This window comes from Phymastichus coffea, unplaced genomic scaffold, assembly GCF_024137745.1.
Source record: "Phymastichus coffea isolate CEN01 unplaced genomic scaffold, Cenicafe_Pcof_1.1 PCOF00252, whole genome shotgun sequence".
Classification (NCBI taxonomy): domain Eukaryota; kingdom Metazoa; phylum Arthropoda; class Insecta; order Hymenoptera; family Eulophidae; genus Phymastichus; species Phymastichus coffea.
This window is the reverse complement of record NW_026707063.1, coordinates 8,048-29,465: the sequence shown is the minus strand read 5'-3', so window position 1 is coordinate 29,465 and position 21,418 is coordinate 8,048. Positions and strand designations below refer to the sequence as shown.

Below are 21,418 nucleotides of genomic sequence, written 5' to 3'. Positions count from 1 at the left end.
TAATCTTGAAGCTTATTAATAAAGTTTTCAATTAATGAAGTACGTCAGGTAATATTGACAGATCGCAGAGCATTCCAGCTGGAATTTCAAGAGAAGTCGCGCCAATCTTACTCATCTCTGATGAAAACTATACACGAATCATTACAGGCTGTAGCAGAGTATATACTATATAAAACTGAATAATAATGGATGCGCATAAATGCTATAACGTGCACGAAAATTACATGCGCGATAGACGATTACCTAATGCTCTCGATGGAGCGTTATTCATATAAATTTTTTCTTTTTCACGGAGAACAGTTCGCTGGCGACTTTGCACGGGGCAAGACATTTGCGAATCTTATTTTACCGCGGCTGGCTATCGAGTATAATTACCTTTCGCGATATTCATAGTTTTATTATCGACCGAATAGTTTAATCGTCGAATCGATTCTTTATTCGACAAGTCATCGATCAGGGATAATTAATCGTTGTTGCAAGATAAAGCTGAAACGAAGTCCGCGTGACTGATGCTTTTAATGGAATAAGGCAAGCATTGCTGCTATCACTTGAAGTACTGCTGCTGAGCCACACTACAGCGTTAAAAGTTAGGTACGTGTGCAGCATTGAACTCCGCCTGCTGCTGACGCACTTTAGCGGTTTTTCGTTTATCTGTAACATTTCCGAAGTTTGCGAAATTGACTAAAAAACCGATGAATCGGTTCATTTGAAGTGGTAGTTCGATGCTGCAAATTCCAAACAAAGATTCGATTTCAAGCTTTTGCTTTACCATAAAGTTTGCGATAATTTTAATATAGCTGCCATTCAATTTACGAAAAGTTATTTGTCTTTTTTAATAACCAGCATAATTGTTGCTCGATTGACTTAGAAAGTAAATGCAGCGTTTTTTCTCGTTTTTTTTTCAACAATTAGATATATTAACGAGACTTTTTTTTAATGAACTGTAAAACTGCGCGATTCTCTTAAATACGATTCAAGTGTTTCACTAAAAAAAAATACGTACTCAATTTGCGCGTTTAGATTTTACAACGGTTTACCGACCGTCGAATCGATAAAAAAGTTATCTGTGCGTGGCCGATGAGTCGACGTGAGGATAGGCCGACAAGCAGCCATTTCTAAAACCTCGTCGGAAGAAAATAGTAGTAAAGCTCTCTAGAGAAACAATTTTCGCGTTTAAAAAGTTTGGCGCGCCAAGCAGTAGATGTGTACCGCCTGTCGCTCGTCAGTCGCGTGTGAGTGTCATCTACTGACCGGCTTTGACTTCTCTTTCATTTTGTTATTTTGTTTCTTACGTAGTGTCATATTGTTGTTAAACTGGTTGTCATCGTTATCACTTATGTTTCACCAATTCGTACTTATTTCTTTTCTTTATCGAGATATTCGTGTTTGCAGCTGTTGAATCTCTTCGTTTAATATTATGCTTGACTCATAGTGACTAAATTGGTTTGTTTGAATTTATTTTTTATAAATAGGGAAAGTGCTTCTATTTTTGTTTACAAGTGCAAGTAGTACAGTCTGTGTATATATGGTTGAGAATTGAGCAAAGAATGCGATCAATGCTTGTCCTACTGTCTCCAGTTTTATTGCCCGTGCGACAATGCGCGACAATTATCTTATCAACTTCTGATGATTAAAAAAGTCGATTGACCCTTTTGTCATGCTTTACTCATAAACTCTCCTCGAACTTGCTCGCTTATATTCGCATTATAAAGGTGCATTTTTGTACCTAATTTTTGTTTACTTCAAATTTCACTTTTACTTTTTTTCTTTAATTATAATTTTTTTTTTTCTAAAATCTTTGAAAGTGAGTAAATAAAATAATTTATTTATTTTGAATTTATAGAAATGCATATTAAATTTTCCAAGATTTATTTATATTAAAATTCATGGAAGTTGAGGAGAATGATTACAGAAAGTCTCCTCAAGAGGCACTGTATAGAATACCACAAGTGATATCTCACTTTGTTGAGCGATTTTTTTACATGTAAGCTTAAAAAGTTTCTTGCTAAATTCTTCATGAATTGCTTAAGTTCAAACCTTGCCACTTTACCACAGACTTGGACTTCAGATTGCTAGACAGCCTATACGATGGATGATAGGTTGCTCAATAGTTATACTTCTGTGTCTTGGTGGTTTGCTAAAGTTCAGACAAGAAAAAAACCCCTTAAAACTATGGGTCCCACCAGATTCCGATTTTGTAAGAGATACAGAGTGGTTGACTTCAACTTTCAAGGAGGGACAAAAAATAGAAAGCATGATTTTTGCTGCAGATGATATTTTTGAACCTGATGCTCTTTATCGACTTAATGAAATTACTTTAAGAATATTTAATGCACAAACTTACAAAGAACCCATAGTGACTTGGACAGATGTTTGTTTCAAGTGAGTATTTTATTTACAAAACATGTAGTGTGATATTCATCAAATTTAATGTGTTTTGTTAGGGTTCCTATAATAGCTGGTCTCATAGAATCTACAAAAAGAAAAAGAGAAATGGACAATGATGATTTTTTTGACGAAGAACCCACAGTGATGATTAATAAAACAGGGTATGACCCAGGGGTCCACTTGCCAACTGATATGTATTGTCGTGTCATAAATAGCCTTCCTCAAGGCTGCTTGTTATACAATATTCTGGACATTTGGGAATTTAATTCTACACTTATTAAATCCCAAACTAAAGAACAAATCATAGAGAAATTTAATTCTGTACATATTAGCCCTACACTGGGGCATCCAATGAATTTTAGTCAATTATTAGGAGGTGTTGTTACTGATGATAAAGGTAGAATTGTAAGTGCAAAAGTTGTTAAAACACAATGGATGGTCCATATTAATTTTACCGAGGCTAATATGGATGAAATGGGTAATGATGCTGGTACTGCAGATTGGGTAAGTTGCGTCGCACGCGTTAACTGATTATCTTGAAACGTTTACACGTATAAAGTATTCATGAAAGAATTGTCGTGTAGTCGACCAAGGAAGTGGTCGACTGGGAAGCGGTATATCTAGAAGAGCTCGAAAAGTCTTCTAGAGATTTGGTAAGGTGGAAAGCCAGAACGAACAAAACCTATTCGTTATATTTCGAAGCAGGACGGAGTTTCGGTGATATTACCCAAGCCAGTATTTTCCACGACGTCGAGAAGCTCGTCGTTGGCATTATAATAATGTCAGTTTATGTACAAGTCATACTTTCAAGATTCAATTGGATCGAATGGCGAGTAAGCTCAATCGCCGTAATCATAAATAGTTTATAAATTACTCACACGTGTCTTAAATTTTCTTTCTTTTTTTTTCAGTTTTGGTTAACAAGCGTAGCTTTATTTTGCATAGGCGGTGCTTTCGCAGTAGCCATAGGTTTGTGTTCTCTGTTTAACGTGCCCTACGGCCCAGTACACACCTCACTGCCATTCATGCTAATGGGTCTGGGCGTGGACGATACCTTTGTTATGATGGCAGCATGGGAAGAGATATCGTCTCATGAAAAAAATCGCAACCGGCCGTTAGTCGAGCGAGTGGCATTGGCATTAAGTCATGCAGGAGCCGCGATATCTGTCACGTCACTCACTGATGTCGTTGCCTTTGTTATTGGTGCCTCTACGGTCAGTAAAAAATATAATTTCTAAGAAAGAAAGAGTGAGTGAAATTTCAATAAACAAACAGCCGTGTGTATAATATTCATCAATATTTCAGATTTTGCCGTCCCTGCACTCGTTTTGTATATACGCAGCGGTGGGTGTGTTTGTAACTTTTGTTCTGCAAGTGACGTTCTTCGTAGCCTTTTTCACGCTAGACTGCAGGCGCGTCGAAGAAAAGCGCAATGGCGTTCTCCCATGTATTAAGCACGAGAATTATGTGCATACCATCACCGATGCAGAGCATAATATTTCCTGGAGGCTGATCGATAAGCTTTACACGAATGTTGTATTAACGCTACCTGGAAAAATGGCTGTAATTATTATTACGACGGCGTTCGCCACCTTCGGAGGCCTTGGTTCCTATCAGTTAGAACAATGGTTCGATCCTATTTGGTTTCTGCCTAGAGAATCGTATCTCAGCGAATTTTTGATTGTCAAGGAAAAGGAATTTCCCAAAATTGGCTTCGAGGCTACTGTGTTTATGAGCAAAATAGACTTTGTACCGGAGTTCCCGAAGATTTTAAATCTCAGCCGAACGTTAGAAAGAGCGTCGTTCACGGAGAGTGTGAAGAATTGGCCTGTAGATTTTATACAATTCGTAGATGCAAATTTTAATATCGGTAAATTTGCCATTATGTCTCTATAAATTTTGAAAATCATTATAAAACATTATTTTTATTGCAGATGCGGAAAACAAAACCCTCAGCGAAACTGATTTTCGCATTTACCTCTCGAAATTCTTGTACAGTCGTATAGGTGGCAAGTACCAGCGAAATTTCCGCTTTGAAAACAATACTCTAACTTGCGGGAAAATCGCACCTCCAATCGTAATGGCAAGCATCGACTTTACATTCAGTAAGTTTTATTCTCCGTACGAGTGGATACCAGGGATGGACGGTGCGAAACAGATGGTCGCCGAAGCGAATTTTAATGGATTCGCCACAGTTTGGAGCGAAGTATTTGCCACGTGGGTGACTGACAAGGTGATCTCACAAGAAGTTCTCAGGAATCTCATACTCGCGCTTATATGCGTTATGGGTATGACTGCATTTTTGATTGCCGAGCCGCAGACGTGCTTGTGGATTTTGCTCTGCGTATTATTGACGCTGTTAGACGTTTGTGGATTCATGTACTACTGGGGCCTCACAATCGACATTGTTTCTTGTATAGGTGAGTGAACTTTCAATTAGTTTTGCTTTAAAGCAGGGGCGACAGTCGACGCGAGCGCGCGATAATCGACCAAGTCATTAGCACGCTCTGACGTCTGAATGTTATGGATGTGAAGGGGGTCATTACGAATGTGTGTCATTGCTCTGGAATAGCGATACTTAATCCCGCAACGCCGCGTTAGGCGTGTTCTAAATTATGCCCAATTAATTTTCATTGTCTCCGCTGTTCGCTGCTGGCATTAGCACGAAACAAAAGGTACATAGGCGAACAGTTGCCATGTTGACTGGAATTAGATTCCACGTGAATTGATGTGCTGATAAATTGAATAGCCGTTTAAATGCAATGACGCGTCTAATCTTCCAAATCGATTCGGTCGTCACACACACACACGCACACACACACTTCCAACCGAAATGATTTTAATTGATTTTACTATGATGCGACAATAGCTTTCTTTCCTTTCTCTAACCCTGTATAAATGTCAAATTTCAGGTTTAGAATTAGCCGTGGGTTTGAGCGTAGATTACGCAGCGCACGTAGCTCATGGATTTCTTAATGCAGCGGACGTTCCTGGGACAAATCGTCGGACCGACAGGAGCATCCGCACACTCAAGGCCATGCGACATATCGGGGCAGCCGTGCTGTTCGGCGCCGGTTCGACCTTGCTTGCTCTCTCCTTACTTTCGTTCTCACAGGCTTACGTCTTTCGTGCCTTTTTCAAAATCTTTCTCCTCGTCATTGTGTTCGGCTTGTGGCATGGACTGCTGCTGCTACCTGTCGTACTTAGCACTATTGGACCAAGAAGCCTTAGGACTAACTTTAGGAATAAAAGTGTGAGTTTACAAGTTTTTCATTTTTAATTTTTTCTGTAAAATAGCGAAAGATTCGTTCCACTGCTGAGTTGAGCAAATTGATATATTTTCATTAAATACTTAGTAAGGGAAAATTAATTGACCTTTTTATCACATTTATCGTGTTACTCTTTATCAATACAAATGTTTACTAAGCAATTAATATATGCTTGTAAAAGAGAAATTGAAAGTAAATATATAGTTGAAAGAAACTACAAAACCAAGCAAATAAAATATTAATTTTGAATCAATTTGTAAAATCTACAATTTCTCGGCTTATCGAACGATCGAAATGGAAATCAATTGTGATAAGCCTCTTGGAAAGCAATAAATTTTTTTTATGTTGAAATGTGTAAAAATGTAACAAAAAAGAAATCTTTTTTGCAGGTGCAATCCAGGACTTCAGATGGAACACAAGAAACGGATACGGTGGCGATGCCGCTGAACAAAGAATAAACACTTATATTTTCATCAATATTTATTTTTGGTTCAATGAACATACAAAAATTGTTACACCATTCATATTATTGATCACACATTTATACAAAAATAATAAAATCGTCATGGAATCCATTCAAGTTATTTATTTTTTCAACTGAAGATTATAATGTCGACGAGTCGTGATCGTGAAATCAAGAAAATCAGAGGAAGATAAATCATCATCATAACTCATCGTCGATTTGTATATGCATGTACATTTACAGTATATATATTTATATCCATATTTATATGTTAAGATTACAAAACAAGTACAAAATAATTGCTTCGTCCAGGAAATCTTTTCTTTTTTCTCATGCGGTATACATACACGATAATTTATTTTGTTATTTTTTTTCTCTTTTATTTATGTATATGTCTCCACTTAATAGCATATCATAATCTCATGTGAGTGGCTAAAGGAACGTGACTATCGATAAAACTCAAGAAGCTTCTATCTAAGTCTGAAAAAAGCACTAACCATTCCGTACGGTGGATATTTTTGCTCTTTCAATTGTTCTTCTTTTTCTTTCGTATCTGCAAATTCACTCTGCGTACTCTCATTCAGTCTCTGTTAGTTTTCGTCCGCCCTCTATCTTTTTCTCTCTCGTGTGCTTCTTGTTAGAATGATTGACATGTGGAAAATGAATGGTATAAAAAGAGGGTCGCGGCTGGAGAGAAATTTTTTTTCTAGTTTTCTCTTTGCCCCGGCAATTCACAATCCAACGATTTTTGCAGGTTTCGCTCTAGTTATTCACATAGCCTTCGTTAAAATTTCCTTTTACTTCTGTTTACGTGCTTTTGACTTATTTTTTCTCGAAGAACGAGAACTCAGGCTGAAAGGATTTCCGCTTTACACATGAACATCATTTTAATTTCGTTTAAAGATAAGAAGTGTAATTACGTTTGGTTTTTTTCACAATTTTTCATCATGAGATTTTTTTGTAACCAAAGAGGTAAACATTTATTTTTCGTGAATATATAAAAGTCGTGTGTACATCGATTTAAAAAACTCGTTAAAACGCTTCCCCGTTGGAAATAATTTTTGCGTAAAACTATGGCACGCAGTTATTTGCAGTTTCAAATAGTTTATAAACGTCAAATTTTAGACACATATAACAGTTATTAACAGTTTTTTTTTCGTCAGTAATAATTATATGCAATTATTAACAGTTATAGATAATTTCGGAAATGCACCTCTTTATCATAAAAAAATTTGCTATTAATAGCAATTATGAAATTTTTAAATCAGTTTCAAAAATATATACAATTGTATACAATTGTATTAAATAGTTATCATGTGTGATAATTAAGAATTATTTTAAATACTTATATATTGTTATTATCGTGTAATTTTTTCTACCTACGAGTATTTCTTTTGCGCCTGGTATTGGTATAAATTAATAATTAAAATTGATTGCAAATAATAGTTACTAATTTTTTATTTCAACAGGTAATTGGCAATAACTGTTATTTACAGATATTTATAGTTATTTGCATCCATTGTTTCTCCAAATAAATTTATTTTGGTGAATAAAAATACAAATAACCATTAGTTACTAAACAAAACTATTATTATTCAATAATGCCAGTTTTTTTAACAGAAAATAACTGTTTATATGTATAAAAAAATCTTATGTTGATAAACGGTTATAAATTGTAAATAACTAAATAACTGTTAGCAAATGTTATTAACTATTTCTATTCATTATAATTTTATGCATAAATTATTTCTGACAGGGTTGAAAGGTAATTGACAAGTAAAAAGTTAGTATTTAAGGTAAAAATGCGTCGATGATATTGGTCTTTTCGTTTAGCTTGCGTAAAAAAATTCAGGCAGCTTTTAGCTTTGAGTTGTCCTATCATATTCTCATACTTTTCTCGTTTAATATATCAAATGTTTATTTAAAATCTACGTACGTCGATCACCCGCGAATCGCTTTTACGTTATTCTCTCGTCAGAGTGAAATTATCGGTATGAAGAGAAATTGTACCTATAGGGTTTTTCGCATTCATGAGGCATATTTTGTCATAAAGAAGAGATACTATATTCGAAATGGTCACATCTACTTATTTTAAAATTGATTACTTTAGGTTTCTCGTTTCGTCGTAATTTATTGCTTTGCAAATTACTTTTATCCTCAAAGGAAAAATCGAGTGACAGTCCATCACAGATTCCTTCCTAAATGCAGTATTATTGTTCGTTGGAATGTTTATATATGTCAGTCGGCTGAAATGAATTGTCTATTTATTTACAACGACATTTAGTAATCAATTTTAAGCACATTCATTTTTAAAATAATATACATGTGGCCACTTGTTGCACTGGAAATATTAGGAGGCATATACAGACACCGATACGTTATTGGAAATTAGTTAGACTAGTCTATTGGTTATTCCTAACGCCTCGTCATCAACACTGACAGCATTGTGTTATTTTTTTATCTCTGAATTATTTTCTGACCTTCCTATCTCGTACTTGCGATTTTCATCTGGCAAAAATCATCGTGTGCCTATCTAATTATAGTAGACGTACATTTATATTCATATTCATATTTATAAGTATTATTCGTATTTATATTCTGGTATTCTTATATACAACACACGATATGCATACATATACAACGAAGCTTTCTATCGCTGAGAGATAAACTTCAGCCTCGAAGAAAAATCCTCGGAGATTTCAATAGTTTTGTGAGTTACGATTAGAAGAATAATATATAAGTCAATATATATTCATTGCTTTTTATCTAAACTAAAAATATTCCACACAGAATTGAAGAACGATGTGTTGTTGAAATTGATTTTTCAATAAATTGCTTGATCTAATTCTTTTGATATTTAGAATCAGGTACTCAAATAATTATTTACACTTTTCAAAATTAGAATTCTCAACTAGTTAATTGATTTTTTGTAACTTCATTTCGTTAATCGAGTAGAGAAAAATATCGAAAAATTATCATCACCAATAATTTAAAGTTAAGCTTTTAGAATAATTTTAATACTAGTTTTTAGTTCCATCAGTTAATTTGTTTATCGTCGCGCTATTCATTCATTTATTAATATTCTTATTTTTGTTATCATAATATTTAACAACTATTTAGGTATTATTTGATATTACACCGATTTATAGTCAAACGTGAGTTCAAAAAGCTTTGACAAATGTATATCGATAGTGAAATGAGATGACGGCGAATGATGATGTTTTATACGGTATTGATAGAATATAATTCTTCGGTGATTTCCCAGCTCATGATAATAGTTATTAAATTTAATTTTTTTATTTGACCTTCTCCCCCTTGCCTCTTTTTCTTGCGTAAAAAATTGTTGCTGCTATCACTCGATTTTATGCCCAAAAATCTACCAGAGGCACTTTGGGTTTATTAGTACCATTAGACAATTTCTTTTTAGAAAACCATAAGACAATCACGAATTCATTACTTTTTTATTTTGTTTAACGAGTAGTCATATTTTTATATTTTTTGGCCTATATTCGATTTACGCAACCCTGTCTGCCCTTTAAAAACAACGCAATAGCCCCAAAATTACTGTTTTTAGTTTCTTTTCTCCTTAATGAATTTATATTGTTATGAGATTTTCTTAGTCATCTTGTGGTGAAAGATTGAAGAAGAATAGAAAATATTACATGTAAATTGATAGAATTAGTAGATACAAATACGGATAAATGATGTTTTAAGTATGACATGGTAAAGGCTGAAGAAAAAAAAAAATGAATGTTAGAATGAAACATTTTTGCTTCTTCTTTATATATGAAACAGGACAAAAAGTGTCTTACAAAAAAGGAGACTTTATATAAAACGTCGAGTTTTACATTCTGGCAATTACTAGCAAATTTTTCTTCCATCGCTCCCACTGATATCAATCACGCTCGCATTTTTCCTGATTTACTGTGGCTACACACGCTCAGAAAAAAAAATCGATTACTCTTGTTTCATTCCTTATCCAGCGCAATAAATACTTTCTCCGCTGCACGATTTACACATTGAATTGACGCACAGGACATTCAAATCTTTATTTTATCAACAGCGTACAAACACGCGTACAAGAGTTACGTTTGCGTGTTTCCAGAAATGCTTTAAAATTTTTAAATTATATCTTAATTATAAAATAATATTTACAATTTGTAATGTCGACAAAACAGTCTTACAATGAATTATTTGGAAACGTAAAAATCGTTTATAAAATTGTAAAAGGGACATTATCAAATAAACCAGAATATAAAAAATCAGCTGATAAATTTAAAAACCTTTAAAGCATGTTCTTTGAACATTTTTAGCCAAAGTAATTAGAAATTTATATTATCGCACAGCCAGGCACACCACACCAAATTTTTATTCTTATGAATATATCCACGAAGTAATGTCGACGTTTAATTTATGATTATCAATTCATATCGATTTAATATCAATGTTATTACAATCAGACAATACTCAACAGTGATCGTTATTTTTTGTTATATATATATTACAATTATTAATAATTAAGAGTGACAACAACATGACGACGGAGGCATTGAAGCTGAATACTTATAAAAGGATTTTTTGAGGATCGAGGGTCGATAGAAACTGGACTCGTTACTTTCGTTCTATAAGAATGGTAAGGAATACAAGGAAGGATAAGAATAGTTTGTAGGAGTTTAAAAATTGCGAGTCAAAGGCCCTTATTACTTCGGTCCGAAACTCTTATGGCGGTGTGAGACACAATGACAGCGAATGACAATAATGACACGATGATACGATTGTGGTGCGTGTGGTTTGTTTTTCTTTTCAAAATGACCTTCATAAGGTAAAAATAGTTAGTTATATGTGTAAGAAATTCGGAAAAACTTGATTTCACTTGCTTTTCAAGTCTTGATGTATGTGCGTTTATATAATTATCATTGGTCATTGAAAGATTAATAATTGAATCTCAAATAGAACATGCAAATAAACGAGACGATAGTTTTTTGACAAGAGCGTTAGAGGAAGCACACAATAGACTCAGCACAATCGTGACATCGAACCGGCCGTATACTTGGCCATACTTCAAATACGTTTTATTTGACGCTTTCTTTGTTTGTTTGCAAGTTAAATCTACTATCTAATACACAGTCTGTTGTTGAAAAAATGCGTTTGGTTCGCGCTTACACATTTATTATTTCAATATTAATTTTTTTTATTATTCGTTCATATTTTTTTTGTCAGCTGTTTTATTTTATCAGCTTTTCCCTACCCGACTCCCACTATTCGTGTTCTCGTTTGTATTTTTTTATTCACGGAATGCTTAGTTGACAGCCTTCTGACCTCAATCTACAAGAGCAATTACACTAACTAGTGATAACATTCTTTGCGTGTTTCACTTTTTTCTATTTATAATGGCACTTCTTTATTTTGATAATCGTGAAATTGTAATAAAAGAAAATTTATCATTACAATTACTTATATTGGAAATGCTATATTCGAAATAGAAAAGAGTACACTGCAAAGTTTTCTTAAACATATCGTTTGATATTTTGTTTTTAGTTACTCGATTTTATTTTTATAATTTAATTAAGTTCTCCAAAACTTTTGAAGCCAGATCTGTCGTTGATAAAAAGAAATCAATTCACGTTATATCGTAAGAATGGGAGACGAATGGGAGAGACTGTTTCTTCTTTTTGTAAACGGTGATGATATTTACTAACCTAAATATATATACATAAACACGCGCGCTCGCTGTAATAAGTGTGTATATATGTACACATATACATAATGACATACCATCCATGTATATAATATAATTATCATAATAATAATAATATAATTATTATATTTTCTTCATCGATTGTGTCGATCAAGACAATAGCGATTATCGATGACTTACGTACATATTCATTTTCTTATCACGACGACCATATTTTTAGATTTATTTGTAATTTTTTTCTTTATTTGTTCAAACGATTTCAGTGGATGGAAACGCGTATTCGTTCAAGACACCTCTTTCTCTCTTTTGTTAATCTTTCTAACTCATAGCTTGGCCGTTTCATTATTTATTTATTTATTTATTTTTTGGGAGGAGGGAGGCAGTGACTTGCACAAATATACAAAATTTCTTCTCCAACCAAGAAACAACAACCGATCAGTCTGCTCAATTGAATTCACGCAAACTTATCCCACAATAATTGAGCCTTTAATGAGTTAGTTTGGTACACGATAAAAAATAAAAAAAAAACGATTAAAAATCAACGTCACGCCTATTGTTTCGTATAAAAAGACTTTACAAAATTTATACAATAAAAATAATAATATAAAAAATTGCTTTCTTTCGCGTGTGTGGGATGTGTTTGTGTATATACTCTTGAAAATTATAAAATAATACAAAAGAAAAATTGAAAACATGAAAACCACTCGAGCAGTTGCTCGTATATTGCTAAACTAGTCGATTCATCCTAAGGAAACCAGACGAGAAGCTAGCTTCACAGTGTATACACTAGAAGGATAAACCGGAATTGTTATCCAGCCGAGAGGGTTGAATGTATACCCTCTATCACACTCACAAGATACACGCGTTTTAAATCTAGGTACAATTATAAGCAGTTCGTCTTGCGTATAAACACACTCTTCGCGCACAAAAACTTCACTCGTCGGCACTGTAAGGTATAAGCGTTCACGAGGAAAAATAGCGAAGAGACGCACACTCTATATGCTAAAATGATAAACCACCAGCTGCATGGTGCTTATCTGTAGCTCGCACTCGGAGTCGTAGGGTCAGGCCGTTTAGCCGGCGGCGGCGAGGCCAAGAGGTACTGGTGTTCAGCGTCGAGTAAGCCCGAGACGTGCCAGTAATCATCGACGTGGGCGTCAAGGCTGCTGCTGTTGCCTGGTGTTGCAGGAACCGGACGACCCAACGTCGAGCTCCTCAAGCCTCAGCAGGCCAGTTCATTGCGCGCCGGTTTATTTGAGTGCTTGCTAGTGTAAACGGGACATCATGGATTCCCGTCCGCGGCCATGATGTTGTGCACCTGTTCGAGCTTGTACGCCAATCGCTGCTTCGTTGAGAACTCGTCTTCTTCCAAAGTAACCGTCAGTTGCTCGTTATACTTGCTCGCATACGTGTATAGCTCGTACAGGGCGCAATTTGTGTTGAATTCGTTTGTATGCAGCTGTAAATGGAACAATCGTAATCGTTCATTTTGTCATTATCTTCAAGCTAAAATCTACTTCGGTATACTCACTCTTGATTCCTCTGCGAGCATGGCGTTCATGTCCTGGTCGGATATGGCTGGCATCATCTTGATATCCGCGTAGTAGCGCTCCACCCACTCTTTATAAATTGGAATGTCCTTGGCATAAAGTAGTTTTGAACTTGGCGAGTCCTTACCTAAAATACAAGCAGTAACGATTCAATATAATTTAGCGTTTCGCAAAACTGTTGTTAAAATAAAAAACTCACCCAATCTGTGATCAGACGTAGAGCAACTGTCCATAAAGGTTTGCGCGACAACGGAGAAGCAAGCGTCGACGATATTTGACTTGTGAATATCGAAAATGAAATTAGGATTCTTGATGAGATTCACCCAAAATCTGAGCGGTAGAAGATTACTCTTCCACGTGTGCACGACCTCAGGATCGCAAATCTGGTGATGTAACGCTTGATCGTCAAGGAAATCGAACATATACTTAATGGCAAGTGGCAAAGCGGAGCCACGATGTGCGGTGCTAAATATTGTCTCAAATAGGTCATCGACGAATTTCTGTAATGTACCCTTAGTGGCGAGAAGCCTCGTAAGATAAATCTCAGAAACCATTTTATTGCCACGTTCACCCTCCTTTTGTGCATCGTTGTCGTGATGTTTAACCAAATGCCAGACTTTCAGGCCACCGTCGTGGTCGTGATTCAACGGTGATGTGGCGCGAGATAAGGGTGGACTTGCCGAGCTGAATTTGCTGAGGTTCAAAGTTTCATATTTGTGAGACTTGTCTGTCTTTTCCGAAAGGATGGAGAGATTGTAGATAGATGATTGCTTGGGGACTAAGTTCAGTGACGCGCCATCGGGCACTCGGTAGTGATTGAGTGTGTTGCGCTTCTTCCACTCGCCTTCCATTTTTGTAGTCGTGTCCTCGTCGTACAGAATAAGCCTACCAGAGGCTCCTGTTCTCCATTCTAAAAATAAAAACCCGGTATTACAAGCTTTTAAGAAAATTGACAAGTACTAAAAATTGACGTTCGAACGATAAAACTCACCAAGATCAAGATCATCTTTTCTTGGTCTCTGACTATATGGTGTAGATCTATATATGGTATCGAGTGCTTTTTCCTTGACTTGAGAAATAGTATCACAGTCTAAAACTTTTACTGGAACATTTTCAGTGTTGGGATCCATGCCCCCGACAAACACCGCTTGCTGCGAAATGGATACGTATACCGTCTGAAAGAATCAAACCATCATCCATTAATCACGGTGGTTAAACGACATTGGATTTGACAAATGAAACAACATTAACATACCATCGCTTTGACTTCAATCGACTGTCTAATAAGCTTCTCCTCGGAGAGCGAGTACCTAGCCTCTGAAGTGATGGCATCGACTGGCCCCTTGTCGACTTGTTGCTTCATGGCACGGAAGAGCAAATACAACGGTTCGCCCGCGCACTCTCGCATGAACTTGTACAACAGGAATGTAAACCACGCAGTCAGCATTTTCTCGGCCACACTTTCCGTTCTAGAAGTCAATAATACACCCTTAAAACCTTTCTGTTCTTTCGACGAGTGCACACTTGAGAACAACTCGAAATAAACTTACCGTCGCAACAGCAGCTTAGGATGGCTCTTACCCTCCATACACTTCTCAATCAGATCGGCAAGCAAGGTTTTCAGAATATCTGTGCAATACTCCATCTTACTCTGCAGCGTAACCATAATCAGACTGGCAACATTGACTCGATCCCTCATGGAGAAATATCTGTTGCTTTCGAGGGTCCTGACAAACAGCAGGAGGAATGTCTTATTCATAATGAGCTGTCCGAACAGTCTCAATCCCTTCTCTTTGCGCACGAGCTCGGGTCTGTCCCACTGCAGCACGACATGATTGTCATCCGACGGGAAGAGTATGTTCATTGCGTAGGTTCTGTAGTCGAGGAACGGAATGCCACCGCTGGTCAAATCGCCCGTGAGATCCGTCATCTCGGTCTGCAATTCGGCAAAAGCCTCCTTGCATTCGGCAGCGACGCGCAACTCCAGTATGTCCATCTGTTCTTGCATGTTTTTGAGCACACGATTGCTCTCGGTAGATTTGCGCCTGTAGGCGATGAGGAAGGCAATGAACACGATGACTAGAATGACAATTGCAGCAATCACGCCGATCAACGCTGGCTTTGAAAGCGGACTGTTTAGACCGGCTGGTAGGGCGTAACTTAGCTTGCCGATTTTGTACTTAAGATTGTTGCCAACGATGACCACGACTTCGGGTAGCTCCGATCTAGGATTGCCAGACGAGTCAAGAGTAGGCGGCTGAGTGGGTGGCGGACGACAGGTGAGTTGGAATCGAGATAGCGAGGTGACGTTGCAGTAGCTATCGCCAATCTTGACCATCACGTCGGACTCTTGACAAGCTCGGTCGAGATGCATGCCATTGATGTTCAAATAGTCGCTCTTATAGTACTTGACTTCCTCGTCGAAGGCATCGTAAACCGGGTCGGGATACAGTAGGAAAGCATTGAGTCCCTGTTGGGTGAGATTCTGTACTCTGGCAACATTGTCCATGCGGAAACCGTACTCCAAATGCAGAGGTTTCTCAGCATCGAGGATACCAGGTGGCACGTCGATCTCTGGCGACTTACAAATCATGTTGGTCTGGCTAAGAATGGTGCAGGCTTGCGAGAAGTACTGTTTGCCCTCGTAGTACACGTACATCTCAGGCTTCTGAATATAAGCGAGATTGTGGCCGGTGATGCTGATTTTTATACCGCCGGATGGGATGCCCTTGGGCACCTTGATTTGGCCGCCGTCGACACCACTCTCGACGGTCTCGATCTTGGGATCCTCGACGTACTCGTAGACGCCCATGAATCGTCTTTCCGACTTGTCGAAGTGCATCTTGACGGTGCCAGCTCGCGGTCTGTCGCTCGCGCTCGTAATGCAAAGCACTTCGTCGTGCTCGGTGTTGTTGATTTCGCATGGTAACTCGTCGATGAAGGCCTGAATGCGGCTGCCGGCGTTCATGTACTGGCCGTTGATTTTCAGCCGAGTGCCACCACTGACGGGGCCGTGCGTCGGTGTGATGGCAGTGATATTGGGATCGACGAACTGGTACTCCTCTTTCGACTGTCCGCGGAAGTCCTCAATTTTAACGATCACCGGTCCATGGCGAATCTTGTTATCGCCAGGCCCGTCCACACGACAGACGATCTGTTTCGTGCGGATGTACAGCTCCTCGTACGGCTGGCAGGTCAATCCGACGACGGTAACTCCATTGTAGATGTCCTTGAAGGTCTTGCCGAGATTGATGCCGGTGATGGTGATGTTGGTGTGGCCTTCCCACGGGCCCATCATCGGCTCGAACTTGAGGATTTCGGGATTGGGGCAGGTTTGGTTTCGGTCCAGCCAGGTGCCGCTGCCCTTGTCGCACTGCTCCTTCACCTCGCACCTGTCGGAGGTCATGCACCAACCGCAGCCGTACTTTTCGGCCAGAGCCAGGCACATGCCGCAGTTATCGGCCATGTCGCGGCAGCGGTAGATCACCACGTGGATGTTATCGGGATTGTCGAGAGGCTTGGAACCGCCCCAGATGACGGCAAACGGCACCGTGATGTTGGGCGCACGCGACGTGTACGAGAACTCGGTGTCGTCGCAGTAGATCGTATCGGCGAGGAGGCGCGCGTTCACGCTCGTCACGCGCCCTTCGATGTTGAACTGACAGACGAAGCGGGTCTGTATGATGAATTGCTGAAAATGAAATGGACGCCAGTCAGTGCCGACTCATTGCCGATATTTATCGGCGTACGCTGTGGTGTCGTCGTTCGTAGCACATCGTAATCATTGCCACGTCGCGCGCGCGCACACGCAAATTGGCAAGTCGAGCGATATTGTGCTCGTCATTAGATCATCGAACGGCTGTCAACGAGAAGCAGCGAACGCGTTCCATTTGGATGACTTGGAAGACGCGTTGCTGGAAAATTGATGAACAGGAAGAGCGGAGCTTACCCCGATGATGTGAACCTTGGCGCGGATGGTCTTCTTAACGCCGGAAGCGACGAGGATCTCCTTGGAATCCGTGGCATTGATGGTGGGGCAGAAAGCCGGTCCGCTGCGGTAACTCGGTCCGAGCCTCTGCAAGAATCGACATTCAATATCGGCCCGCATTCCTCGCGCATAGGGGCGTTTTACGAGCGAGCCCCTCGAATTTCACGTATCGACGACCGCTCTCGTAGGCCTGTCGTGCGCCCGAGAAGAGCACTGGCCGTAAAGCGAATGCAAAGGAACGGGACAAAAGTAGCGAGCACTCACACTGACGCCGGTGACGAGGATGTCGTTGCGGCAGTTCTCCGCCGTGTCGTGAGTGCAGCGGTGGCCGTCGACGCACCAGTCGCACGGGAAGTTGGACGAGACGCACTGGGTGCAGGAGCTGTGCGTGCTGCAGTCGAAAAAGGTGAAGTCCGTGGCCACGAGGTCCGGCCCGTTGGTCATCCGCACCGACAATTTGGCCGTGAAGTGGTGCTGGCCCGGCGGGATCGGCGGCAGTAGGTCCGTGCGCGGCGTCGTGCAGTTGACCCCATACGGCTTCCTGCGGACGCGGGACAGAGCGAGGCAGAAAATTAAAAGAAGGCTAAAGAAGGTCCGCGGGGGAGAGGAGACGAGGAGCCTCCTACCTGGTGGCATTGGTGATGAGCGTCTTGTCGAGCGCGGAGAAGGCGCAGAGAAACTGGCCGCTGAGACTGGGCAGGTTCTCGATAGCGAGCTCGAGCGTCCTGGCGGTCGTCCTCTGCAGTTGGTCTGGATTGACGTTGGTGATGGTGGTGCAGCGCCCGCTCTTGTAGGAGATCCAGTAGAGCGGGTCCTTTGCCGCGTCCTGGCAGTCGCTTCGCAGACTGCACTTGTTCTCGAGCGAGCACCAGCCGCAGTAGGGGTCCTTGGCGTTCAGGCACTCCCAGCAGGTCTTGTACACCGTGCACTCTTGCACCTTCACCTTCGAGATCTTCTTCTCGGTCATCACGTACAGGTGCATGTTGTGCTGGGCATCGAACAGCAGGTCCGCGTTCACCGGCGACTTGGCGTCGATCTCCAGGTCACCGTACTCCTGCGCTTGCGACGCCGATTCTACCACCAACTGTAACACCAAGGCAAATTCACCGTCACTGTATAGCTCGCTCGCACAACTTATCCATCGATTCGGCCCGAAGTAGATGTAAATGGCTGCGGCTGCACATTGACGGACATCGACTATCCCATTGCCAACCTATAGGCCTTTTTTCTCTCGACGATGCTTTTCAATAAATTATTGCCGGGTCAAAGCTGCGCCATACACTACCGAAGCGCACAAGTGCAGATTTGCTGTATCGCTCACGCGGACGAAATCCGCGAGAGAAGTGAATGTGCGACGGTAAAACGAATCCCGCCGTTACTCATCCCTTGCGATATTTCATTTCGAAATCTCATTCTTCATGAAATATTCAGTGTGGTTTTTAAAATTCTCCGAGGCCCTCCCCTCCTCTTTCAACTGTCTTTTTGGCCAACCGCCAGACATACTTGCGGTGCAGCGAGTGTATTCCGTCGGCTGCCGTTGTACCTGCTTGTCGAACGCTGCACGTCCAGTCGTAATGGCAATTGCCACGAAACCGTTCGGCCGAAAGAAATAATGGCGCGTCGCGCGAAGCACCGACACAAAGGCGCGCGCGCTCGCTCTCTCTCTCTTTCTCTCTCTCTCGGTGATGATAAAACACGCCCACGCAATTGATTCGCGCGTCAAAGACGAGTCGCGAATAATCTCCGCGTGTCAGCGCAGCTGACCGACCAAACAAAACGCGACTTTCGCGGATTCGACTAGCCGCGACGAGATTTTTGTCTTTTCTTTCTTTTTGCGATTTATCCAGCGTAATACTTGTGCCGCTTCGACGCGTGGGTCGCATTACCCTTCTCTCTTTGTTTGAAAAGCGTGTTCGTAAACTGGAGATTCGTGGATAACTTTCGGTTTTTTTATTTCTTTCGACGAAGCTCGGTTCGAGCGTGCGTTGGCGATTTACTTAAATTCGCCGATAGAAATCGAAACTGCCATTTATTTTTTTCTTTCGTGCGGGATTGCGCGTTTCGCGATGTTATCGAAATTTCGGACGAAATGCCAATGAATATTAATAACGATTTGCAATGATTAATTGTGACCGCCTGATAATTAATTAGCGCATTCATTAGCATTTGAATCTACAATTTACTCACTGGCGCGTAATATTCCCTAATGAGAGTACGACAGCTAGTGCTAAAAGCGCCATTAATGCGGAATTTTCAGCCGATTCGAATTAATTTATAAGCGGTGCAGCCGCGTGTCACGGTAATTTTTCACGCGGTGAGTAGCGTAAAAAAATCTCATTTCCCAAGGCGACCCAAAAAGCTCGTGCTTTTTCAAAGGCCAAGTCGCAAGGCGCATCGTTGAGCAAAAAAACAAGCAACGATTATGCACTCAGCGTACGCGACGGTCGCCGTAACGAGCGCGCGCTGACTCAAAATCCGGTAATATCATTGAACTTTCATGTCGGTAACAAATCAAAGCCGATCGCCAGCTCTGTCCTCTCTCTCTCTCTCTCTCTCTCTCTCTCTCTCTCTCTCTCTCTCTCTCTCTCTGTCGACTTCTTTCGAAACCTTTGTCGCCTAATCCTTGAGCTTTAATTAATACGTAGCGCCTGGCGTCGAGAACGTGTACGTAGAGAGAGAGAGAGAGGGGGGGAGTATCTATCGGACCGTTAGAGACACTCGCACGAACCCAAAGACATTTCAATTAACGGAGATAACAGGTGAGGTCTGTGATTAATCATGTGCTCGATGAAAGAAAAAAAACCATCGAGTGTTCGATTCTCACGGCCCTCGCGCGCGACCAATTAAAACCTGTAGTCGACGAAGGTTACATATGCGAGAGCAAGAAAAACAATAATTCGAGAGAAAAGAGCCAATTAATTTGGAGAGGTCGGAATGAAGCAGAGGGATCGGAGTTTGAGGGATCCGAAAGGAGAAAAATCGCTGCTCTCTTTCGCGTCCTCTTCTTTACAGCAGCACCAGCAGCAACAGCAACGGCAGTAGCAGGCGACTAATTTGGATTAGTTTCCACTCGGCGAGTGCTCGGGCTATCGATTTCCAACGAGCGGTGCGGCTTTGCGATTGACTTTCGCGAGGGATTCCTTTTCTTCGCGAGCGACGCCCATTATTCCCATTCTTTCCGTCGATTCTGAAAGGACCTTAAACTGCTCGAGTCCATTAGAAAAATTGGGCACTCTTTCTCTTTTCATCCCCCCTTCGTTCGATTCGGCGGCTTCGTTTGTCCATTTCCGTATCAAAGCAAACAAGAGTCAATTGTAAAATTGGTCGTAACGCGAACGAGTCACGGCTGTATTAAGAAATGAGCTTGTGCGTTTTTATCGCACGCCCGTGAAAAAACGTTCTCCAGACGTGCATTAGAAAGTGAAGACGAAGGCAATTTTCCGATCCAATAAAGTCTTTTACTCTTTCTCTCACGGACCTCTCGGTGAATTTTTCGGACCGAGTTTTCGACACAAAGGATATACGAGGGCGCACAGCGAGACGAACTATTCTCGTTTCACATCCAGCTCGGTCGAGTGCAAACGAGTTGCACTTTTCTCTCTCTCTCTCTCTCTCTCTCTCTCTCTCTCTCTCTCTCTCTCGCGGTTTTACTCCGATTTCATGAGAGTTTGTTAGCCAGCGGATATCGTCGGTACGATGTTAATCCATGGAGAGCTCCGTTTCTCTGAATAATTAGGTCGGTCGATTTCGCGATTGTCGCGGACGAGGAGGAGGACGACTACGACGACGCGACGAGGTACAACTACGACGAGCTGCCAACTTTTGGCGCGAGGCGCGCGCGCGCTGCCAATTAATTCGTCGCGTTCCGGGCGGAGACTCGTTAGCCGGAGACGACGGCGAGCAGGGAGCACGCTAAACAAAGGGAATTCGTTTCTTTGAAGGCGACGCCGAGAGATGAAAATAATGTTTCCCCGCCGCCGTGACCGCGTTAATGCGGCTTCGAGATCGGGCCGGCTTTTTACGCGCCGTTCCGCGTCGAGGCGCGCTCAGCTGATAAAAAGC

At 40.7% G+C, this 21,418-nt stretch overlaps 2 protein-coding genes across 6 annotated transcripts; one reads left to right on the top strand and one right to left on the bottom strand.

Annotated features, from left to right (window-relative positions):
* Positions 1-314: 314 nt before the first annotated feature.
* LOC131674525 (NPC intracellular cholesterol transporter 1-like) lies at positions 315-6,237 on the top strand. Of its 5 annotated transcripts, none has more exons than XM_058953249.1 (10): positions 315-586; positions 1,844-1,984; positions 2,056-2,382; positions 2,445-2,892; positions 2,973-3,221; positions 3,300-3,602; positions 3,694-4,258; positions 4,323-4,808; positions 5,301-5,641; positions 6,047-6,237. In XM_058953249.1, the coding sequence occupies exons 2-10, from the start codon at positions 1,887-1,889 to the stop codon at positions 6,113-6,115; spliced, it is 2,886 nt and encodes a 961-aa protein (XP_058809232.1). In that variant the 5' UTR covers positions 315-586; positions 1,844-1,886; the 3' UTR covers positions 6,116-6,237. The 5 variants fall into 5 exon arrangements, with proteins under 5 accessions (XP_058809232.1, XP_058809229.1, XP_058809233.1 ...); XM_058953246.1 differs by having other exon boundaries at positions 315-591; XM_058953248.1 differs by lacking the exon at positions 315-586 and adding an exon at positions 624-1,232.
* A 153-nt stretch (positions 6,238-6,390) lies between these two features.
* On the bottom strand, positions 6,391-18,440 carry LOC131674523 (plexin-A2; the record flags this gene model as incomplete). The annotated part of the gene is made up of 9 exons (XM_058953243.1): positions 6,391-13,277; positions 13,350-13,495; positions 13,568-14,278; positions 14,360-14,543; positions 14,624-14,837; positions 14,919-17,059; positions 17,318-17,443; positions 17,621-17,897; positions 17,983-18,440. Coding segments are annotated over 9 exons (4,434 nt in total), but the record flags the coding sequence as incomplete, so codon positions are not given.
* Between the last annotated feature and the right edge of the window lie 2,978 nt (positions 18,441-21,418).

Coding starts and splice junctions, on each gene's coding strand:
- LOC131674525 (XM_058953249.1), top strand. CDS start 1,887: ATGGAAGTTGAGGAGAATGATTACAGAAAGTCTCCTCAAGAGGCACTG. Junction 1,985..2,055: donor GTTGAGCGATTTTTTTACAT/GTAAGCTTAAAA, acceptor ACTTTACCACAG/ACTTGGACTTCAGATTGCTA. Junction 5,642..6,046: donor CTAACTTTAGGAATAAAAGT/GTGAGTTTACAA, acceptor TCTTTTTTGCAG/GTGCAATCCAGGACTTCAGA.